Source organism: Nerophis ophidion, linkage group LG15, assembly GCF_033978795.1.
Source record: "Nerophis ophidion isolate RoL-2023_Sa linkage group LG15, RoL_Noph_v1.0, whole genome shotgun sequence".
Lineage (NCBI taxonomy): Eukaryota > Metazoa > Chordata > Actinopteri > Syngnathiformes > Syngnathidae > Nerophis > Nerophis ophidion.
This window is the reverse complement of record NC_084625.1, coordinates 5,022,888-5,031,995: the sequence shown is the minus strand read 5'-3', so window position 1 is coordinate 5,031,995 and position 9,108 is coordinate 5,022,888. Positions and strand designations below refer to the sequence as shown.

The 9,108-nt window shown below is 38.6% G+C and overlaps 1 protein-coding gene across 3 annotated transcripts in view; it reads left to right on the top strand.

Annotated features, from left to right (window-relative positions):
• The window catches only part of ctdspla (CTD (carboxy-terminal domain, RNA polymerase II, polypeptide A) small phosphatase-like a), a 24,594-nt gene extending 22,424 nt beyond the window's left edge, over positions 1 to 2,170 (top strand). For 2 of the 3 annotated variants that reach the window (XM_061921276.1, XM_061921275.1), the window contains exon 8: positions 1,883 to 2,170. In XM_061921276.1, coding sequence (XP_061777260.1) covers positions 1,883 to 1,991 — 109 coding nt within the window. In that variant the 3' untranslated portion in view covers positions 1,992 to 2,170. The other variant, XM_061921277.1, reaches the window with a different exon arrangement.
• The last annotated feature ends 6,938 nt before the right edge of the window (positions 2,171 to 9,108 follow it).

The following is a 9,108-nucleotide window of genomic DNA, read 5'->3' as shown; positions in this document are numbered from 1 at the left end:
TGTTGTTGTTTCATTTTTTGTTTGTAATTGGTTTTTAATCTTCATTATTTACTTCATTATTCCAGTATGTCTCTATATAAATCATTTATTTCTATTTTTTAAATATTTATGGCCAATTTTCAATGTCCGACCCACACTTGTTATTACATATGTTGACCAGAGGGGGAGCACTTTTAAAACCGACACAGTCAATTTGAAAAACCCCCGCCTTTTTGAGACCACCCTCATTTTGATAGATGTCACCACCAGGGGGTGCAAATGAGATCTCCATTTTTTTGTTTTTGTCATGAAAATCCAGACTTTGGAGCAATGTTCACGGACTCTAGTATTTGGCTTTTTATTAGATGCAATGGTTTTTCTGTATTGGGACCATGATTTATGTTCTAACTTGTTCACACCTCCTCATATGGAAGCTACTTTTCCTCGTTGATGTCTCAAGGAGGGTAGAAATACAAGAACACACACACACACACACACACACACACACACACTTGTATTTCTTACCTTCTTGAGACCTGACAAAAATGCCTATCTCTTTAGGACCACCCTTTCTAGATATATACAAATTTGTATTTACAACATTAATAATATATCCATACTATTCAAATATTAAAAAGGTAAGCTTTTAGTATTTTTGTTGTTGTTTCATTTTTTGTTTGTAATTGTTTTTCAATCTTCATTATTTACTTCGTTATTCCAGTATGTCTCTATATAAATCATTTATTTCTATTTTTTAAATATTTATGGCCAATTTTCAATGTCCGACCCACACTTGTTATTACATATGTTGACCAGAGGGGGAGCACTTTTAAAACCGACACAGTCAATTTGAAAAATCCCTCCTTTTATGGGCCCACCCTCATTTTGATAGATTTCACCACCAGGGGGTGCAAATGAGATCTCCATTTTTTTGTTTTTCGTAATGAAAATCCAGACTTTGGAGCAATGTTCACGGACTCTAGTATTTTACTCTTTGTTAGATGCAATGTTTTTTCTGTATTGGGACCATAATTTATGTCCTAACTTGTTCACACCTCCTCATATGGAAGCTACTTTTCCTTGTTGATGTCTCAAGAAGGGTAGAAATACAAGAACACACACACTTGTATTTCTTACCTTCTTGAGACCTGACAAAAAAGTCTACCTCTTTAGGACCACCCTTTCTAGATATATACAGATTTGTATTTACAACATTAATAATATATCAATACTATTCAAATATTAAAAAGTTAAGCTTTTAGTATTTTTGTTGTTGTTTCATTTTTTGTTTGTAATTGGTTTTTGATCTTCATTATTTACTTCGTTATTCCAGTATGTCTCTATATAAATCATTTATTTCTATTTTTTTAAATATTTATGGCCAATTTTCAATGTCTGACCCACACTTGTTATTACATATGTTGACCAGAGGGGGAGCACTTTTAAAACCGACACAGTCAATTTGAAAAATCCCTCCTTTTATGGGCCCACCCTCATTTTGATAGATTTCACCACCAGGGTGTGCAAATGAGATCTCCATTTTTTTGTGTTTGTAATGAAAATCCAGACTTTGGAGCAATGTTCACGGACTCTAGTATTTTACTCTTTATTAGATGCAATGTTTTTTCTGTATTGGGACCATGATTTATGTCCTAACTTGTTCACACCTCCTCATATGGAAGCTACTTTTCCTTGTTGATGTCTCAAGAAGGGTAGAAATACAAGAACACACACACACACACACACACACACACGCCTGCTGATACAACTACTGGACTTTTTTCTATCAAACAAGTCATATTCTAGGAGCAAAAAAGAAGTTTGATTTGTATATTCTTATTTATTTTCTTTGTGTGGACTTTGTGGTGCAAAAGTTGCGTTGAAAGGCCTTTTTCTCTTTCAGTCTAAAGTGCCTTCATTTGTTTTGCTCGTGGGGGTCCTCAGAGACCCCCCCCCCCCCAACACAAACCTTACCATCCATCATTGACTCAATATTTCAACGAGCTCGTTAAGTTGACTTTTTTTTTTTTCCCCACGGGGAAATGAGGACATCCTCTGAGAAATGTTCCACTTTTGGATGCCGTTGATTTGACTGGCATGGGTGCTCTGAAAGTGTGTTTATTGGAGAAGAAAACAGGATTGTAAAAGGTTCTGTACCGGATGATTAAAGCTAAACCTTTGCACAAACTCACTTTGTGTCGTTTTCACTGCAGCCGTTACCATATTTATGTACGAAAGCCAAAAGGCAGGCCGGTCTAGTACCCGCACTCTTTTACTATGGCATCGTCTTGCCGAAATAAGCAGGGGCGTCCATGATAACAACATATGTTGCTCCAAAACCTCTATGTACCTTTGAAGTGAAGTGAAGTGAATTATATTTATATAGCGCTTTACATAGTGAAACCCAATATCTAAGTTACTTTAAACCAGTGTGGGTGGCACTGGGAGCAGGTGGGTAAAGTGTCTTGCCCAAGGACACAACGGCAGTGACTAGGATGGCGGGAGCGGGAATCGAACCCGCAACCCTCAAGTTGCTGGCACGGCCACTCTACCAACCGAGCTGTACCGTAATATACTGTAAAAAAAACCTGTGAATTTTACAGTCAAATTCCAGCAACTTAGTCCTGCGATGAGGTGGCGACTTGTTCAGGTTGTACCCCGCCTTCCTCCTGATTGTAGCTGAGATAGGCACAAGCTTTCAGCATTAATGGCGCCTTCACAGATGTGTAAGTTACCTATGCCTTGGGCACTAATACACCCCCATACCATCACACATGCTGCCTTTTACACTTTTGCGCCTCGAACAATCCAGATGGTTCTTTTCCTCTTTGTTTCCGAAAACAATTTGAAATGTGGACTCGTCAGACCACGGAACTCTTTTCCACTTTGCATCATTCCATCTTGGATGAGCTCGGGCCCAGCGAAGCCGGCGGCGTTTCTGGGTGTTGTTGATAAATGGCTTTGGCTTTGCATAATAGGGATTTAACCTGCACTTACAGATGTAGCGAGGAACTGTCGTTACTGACAGGGGTTTTCTGAAGTGTTCCTGAGCCCATGTGGTGATATCCTTTACACACTGATGTCGCTTTTTGAGTCAGTACCGCCTGAGGAATCGAAGGTCCGTAATATCATGGATTTCTCCACATTCTCTGAACCTTTTGATGATAATACATTGTTTATTTTTTTATTATTATATTTTTTATTGTTTATAATAATATTTTTTTTCTTTTTTAAATTTGTAATCCTCTTAAAATTAACCGTTAATACTCACAAAATTAAATTGATTTAATTATGCATTTTTTTCTTGTATCTATCGATAGATAGCTGGATAGCTAACTTTGTTATTGCCATATTTGTTTTGTTTTTTGGGTTAGACTCCAGTTTATGTGTGACCCTAATGAGTAGACATGTTTAATAGAATATAATAATGACTACACACATACGTACAATAATCTCATTATCATTCCAACAAATAAAGAATAATAAAATAGTATGTCGGACTGGATTATGGGTAGTTTTTTCGTTATATCCTAAAAAAAAAGTTGTTATTGTTTAGAATAAAACATAAAATAAAATAAATGTTTTAACTTCTAATCCTCAACCTTTAATTCTCACAAAATTAAATGTATTTAATTATGGCTTTTTTTCTCTTGTATCTATAGATAGATAGTTGGATAGCTACCAGGACTCTCAATGTTAAGGCATGTGATTAAAAAATAAAATAATTATTGTATTATCATAAATGAGCAAAGATGAGTGACAAGAGGCAGGCAATTTCCCTTTAAAACAAACTCAGACAAAACTTTTGATTAAACTGATAGAATTTGTTATGACTATGAGAACCTTGGAGAGGAGGAAAGCAATGGATGTCGAGCGGGTCTAACATGATACTGTGAAAGTTCAATCCATAATGGATCCAACACAGTCGCGAGAGTCCAGTCCAAAGTGGATCCAACACAGCTGCGAGAGTCCCGTTCACAGCGGAGCCAGCAGGAAACCATCCCAAGCGGAGGCGGATCAGCAGCGCAGAGATGTCCCCAGCCGATACACAGGCGAGCAGTACATGGCCACCGGACCCCCTCCACAAGGGAGAGTGGGAGATAGGAGAAAAAAGAAAAGAAACGGCAGATCAACTGGTCTAAAAAGGGAGTCTATTTAAAGGCTAGAGTATACAAATGAGTTTTAAGGTGAGACTTAAATGCTTCTACTGAGGTGGCATCTCGAACTGTTACCGGGAGGGCATTCCAGAGTACTGGAGCCCGAACGGAAAACGCTCTATAGCCCGCAGACTTTTTTTGGGCTCTAGGAATCACTAATAAGCCGGAGTCTTTTGAACGCAGATTTCTTGCCGGGACATATGGTACAATACAATCGGCAAGATAGGATGGAGCTAGACCGTGTAGTATTTTATACGTAAGTAGTAAAACCTTAAAGTCCCATCTTAAGTGCACAGGAAGCCAGTGCAGGTGAGCCAGTACAGGTGTATATATAGGTATATATGTATATAAGTATATACAGTATAGGTGTATATATAAGTATATATGTATATAAGTATATACAGTATAGGTGTATATATAGGTATATATGTATATAAGTATATACAGTATAGGTGTATATATAGGTATATATGTATATAAGTATATACAGTACAGGCGTAATATGATCAAACTTTCTTGTTCTTGTCAAAAGTCTAGCAGCCGCATTTTGTACCAACTGTAATCTTTTAATGCTAGACATGGGGAGACCCGAAAATAATACGTTACAGTAATCGAGACGAGACGTAACAAACGCATGGATAATGATCTCAGCGTCTTTAGTGGACAAAATGGAGCGAATTTTAGCGATATTACGGAGATGAAAGAAGGCCGTTTTAGTAACGCTTTTAATGTGTGCCTCAAAGGAGAGAGTTTGGTGGAAGATAATACCCAGATTCTTTACCGTGTCGCCTTGTTTAATTGTTTGGTTGTCAAATGTTAGAGTTGTATTATTGAATAGAGGTCGGTGTCTAGCAGGACCGATAATCAGCATTTCCGTTTTTTTGGCGTTGAGTTGCAAAAAGTTAGCGGACATCCATTGTTTAATTTCATTAAGACACGCCTCCAGCTGACTACAATCCGGCGTGTTGGTCAGCTTTAGGGGCATGTAGAGTTGGGTGTCATCAGCATAGCAGTGAAAGCTAACACCGTATTTGCGTATGATGTCACCTAGCGGCAGCATGTAGATGCTGAAGAGTGCAGGGCCAAGGACCGAACCCTGGGGAACTCCACACGTTACCTTAACGTAGTCCGAGGTCACATTGTTATGGGAGACACACTGCATCCTATCAGTAAGATAAGAGTTAAACCAAGACAGGGCTAAGTCTGACATACCAATTCGTGTTTTGATACATTCTAATAAAATATTATGATCGACGGTATCGAAAGCAGCGCTAAGATCGAGGAGCAGCAACATAGATGACGCAGCAGAATCCATCGTTAGCAATAGATCATTAGTCATTTTTGCGAGGGCTGTTTCAGTAGAGTGATTTGCCCTGAAACCGGATTGAAAGGTTTCACAGATTGTTAAACGCTAAGTGTTCATTTAACTGCTCTGCAACAATTTTTTCGAGGATTTTTGAAATAAAGGGAAGGTGAGACACCGGTCGGTAGTTTACCATGAGGTCAGGATCGAGGTTAGGTCTTTTAAGGAGAGGATGAATAACCGCTTTTTTGAATGCTAGGGGAACAGTGCCCGAGGAAAGTGATAAGTTTATAATATTGTTCGACGCTAAGTGTTCATTTAACTGCTCTGCAACAACTACTGGCTGGATGTGAATTTGTTTAGCTCCCTGGAGAACGTTGGACATCTGTAAGTCATCACAACCAGCTGTGGCGTTGTACCGAAGGAAAGGGATCAGGATTGTCATCGGAAAAAGGTAAACAAGCTTGTTTGTGTCAACAACTGTTGAAACTGAAGATGTAAACTGAAGATGTAAACCTAAAGTCCAATGAATTTTTAAAGAAGTGCTTCTCGATGAATTTTTTGTCATTATTTTCTGTCACGCCCCCTCTAGAGGACGAAAAAAAGTCCACACGCCCCCTCAATGGAAATCCCAATGAGAACCCGACAATATTTATTTATGTCCTCATTCCCGGTAAACTGAAGGGTTATGTACAACGCTCGCCGGGGTGGTCGTTGCAATGCTCGCTGGGATCACAGTACCGCTCTATCACTAGATCTGTCCTAAGTTTATGCCAGAAACTGACCTATCTAAGTCAATGACTCGCCCTGACCTAAGTAAGAGTAGATCTGTCCTAAGTTTATGCCAGAAACTGACCTATCTAAGTCAATGACTCGCCCTGACCTAAGTAAGAGTAGATCTGTCCTAAGTTTATGCCAGAAACTGACCTATCTAAGTCAATGACTCGCCCTGACTTAAGTAAGAGTAGATCTGTCCTAAGTTTATGCCAGAAACTGACCTATCTAAGTCAATGACTCGCCCTGACCTAAGTAAGAGAAGATCTGTCCTAAGTTTATGCCAGAAACTGACCTATCTAAGTCAATGACTCGCCCTGACCTAAGTAAGAGTAGATCTGTCCTAAGTTTATGCCAGAAACTGACCTATCTAAGTCAATGACTCGCCCTGACCTAAGTAAGGGTAGATCTGTCCTAAGTTTATGCCAGAAACTGACCTATCTAAGTCAATGACTCGCCCTGACCTAAGTAAGAGTAGATCTGTCTTAAGTTTATGCCAGAAACTGACCTATCTAAGTCAATGACTCGCCCTGACCTAAGTAAGAGTAGATCTGTCCTAAGTTTATGCCAGAAACTGACCTATCTAAGTCAATGACTCGCCCTGACTTAAGTAAGAGTAGATCTGTCCTAAGTTTATGCCAGAAACTGACCTATCTAAGTCAATGACTCGCCCTGACCTAAGTAAGAGTAGGTCTGTCCTAAGTTTATGCCAGAAACTGACCTATCTAAGTCAATGACTCGCCCTGACCTAAGTAAGAGTAGATCTGTCCTAAGTTTATGCCAGAAACTGACCTATCTAAGTCAATGACTCGCCCTGACCTAAGTAAGGGTAGATCTGTCCTAAGTTTATGCCAGAAACTGACCTATCTAAGTCAATGACTCGCCCTGACCTAAGTAAGAGTAGATCTGTCCTAAGTTTATGCCAGAAACTGACCTATCTAAGTCAATGACTCGCCCTGACCTAAGTAAGAGTAGATCTGTCCTAAGTTTATGCCAGAAACTGACCTATCTAAGTCAATGACTCGCCCTGACTTAAGTAAGAGTAGATCTGTCCTAAGTTTATGCCAGAAACTGACCTATCTAAGTCAATGACTCGCCCTGACCTAAGTAAGAGAAGATCTGTCCTAAGTTTATGCCAGAAACTGACCTATCTAAGTCAATGACTCGCCCTGACCTAAGTAAGAGTAGATCTGTCCTAAGTTTATGCCAGAAACTGACCTATCTAAGTCAATGACTCGCCCTGACTTAAGTAAGAGTAGATCTGTCCTAAGGCTATGACTAGATCTGTCCTATCTAAGTCTATAACTAGATCTATCTAAGAGTATGACATATCCATGACTAGTTCTGTCCTATAACTATGACTAAATCTGTCCTATAGCTAAGACTAGCTTTGTCCTAAGTCTATGACTTCATAACTAAATCTGTCCTAAGTCTATGACTTGATACCCATCTAAGTCTGCCCAGACATATCCAAAGTCAATGACTTAGGATAGATCTATCCTATCTAAGAGTGTGACTTAACTATGACTAGATCTGTCCTATATTATTTGACTAAATCTGTCATATATCTAAGACTAGCTTTGTCCTAAGACTATGACTTCATAACTAGATATGTCCTAAGGCTATGACTTGATATTTATAGGATATATCTATCCTGTCTAAGAGTATGACCTAACTATGACTAGATCTGTCCTATATCTACTGTATGACTAGCTCTTTCCTAAGTCTATAATTTCATAACTAGATCCATCCCAAGTCTATGACTTGATACCTAAGTCCGACTAGATCTATCCAAAGTCAATGACTTAGGATAGAGCTATCCTATCTAACAGTGTGACCTAACTATGACTAAATCTGTCCTATATCTATGACTAAATCTGTCCTATATCTATCACTAGCTCTGTCCTAAGTCAATGACTTCATAACTGGATCTGTCCTAAGTCTATGACTTGATACCTATCTAAGTTTGACTAGATCTGTCCTAGGCTAAGACTTGATCTGACCTAACTAAGTCTGACTAGATGTATTCTAAATGACTACATTATCCTAAGACTTTGACTAGATCTGTAAGTCTATGGCTAGATCCGTCCTAAGCCTATAATTCAATCCGTCCTAAGCCTAAGATTCGAACTGAACTATGTAAGTCTGACTAGATTTATTCTAAATGATTACATTTGTCCTAAGACTATGACTAGATCTGTAAGTCTATGACTAGATCCGTCCTAAGTCTCTGACTTAATCTGTCCTAAGTCTAAGACTTGATCTGAGCTATGTAAGTCTGACTAGATTTATTCTAAATGATTACATTTATCCTAAGACTATGACTAGTTCCTTAAGTATATGACTAGATCCGTCCTAAGTCTATGACTCAATCTGTCCTAAGTCTCTAAGTCTGACTAAGTCTGTCCTAAGTCTATGACTTGATACCTATCAAAATCTGACTAGATCTATCCTAGCATCAATCTGTTGATTTAATTGATTTAGAAATTTAAGTGTTGAAAAGAATAATAATAATAATGATAATAACAATAATAATGATGATAACAATAATAATGATAATAATAATAATACAATATACTTTTTAAACATTTTTGCTTCATTATTTGAGAGTGTTGTATCAAATGTTGCACACAAACAAAGAGGTTGTGTATGTAAATGATGTGTGACGTCACATGTCGGCTCCATTGAAATGATCCAAGCTGTATGTAAACGATGTGTGACGTCACATGTCGGCTCCATTGAAATGATCGGAGCTGTATGTAAATGATGTGTGACGTCACACTGCGTCTCCATTGAAATGATCCGAGCTGTATGCAAATGATGTGTGTGACGTCGCACGTCGGCTCCATTGAAATGATCCGAGCTGTATGCAAATGATGTGTGTGACGTCGCACG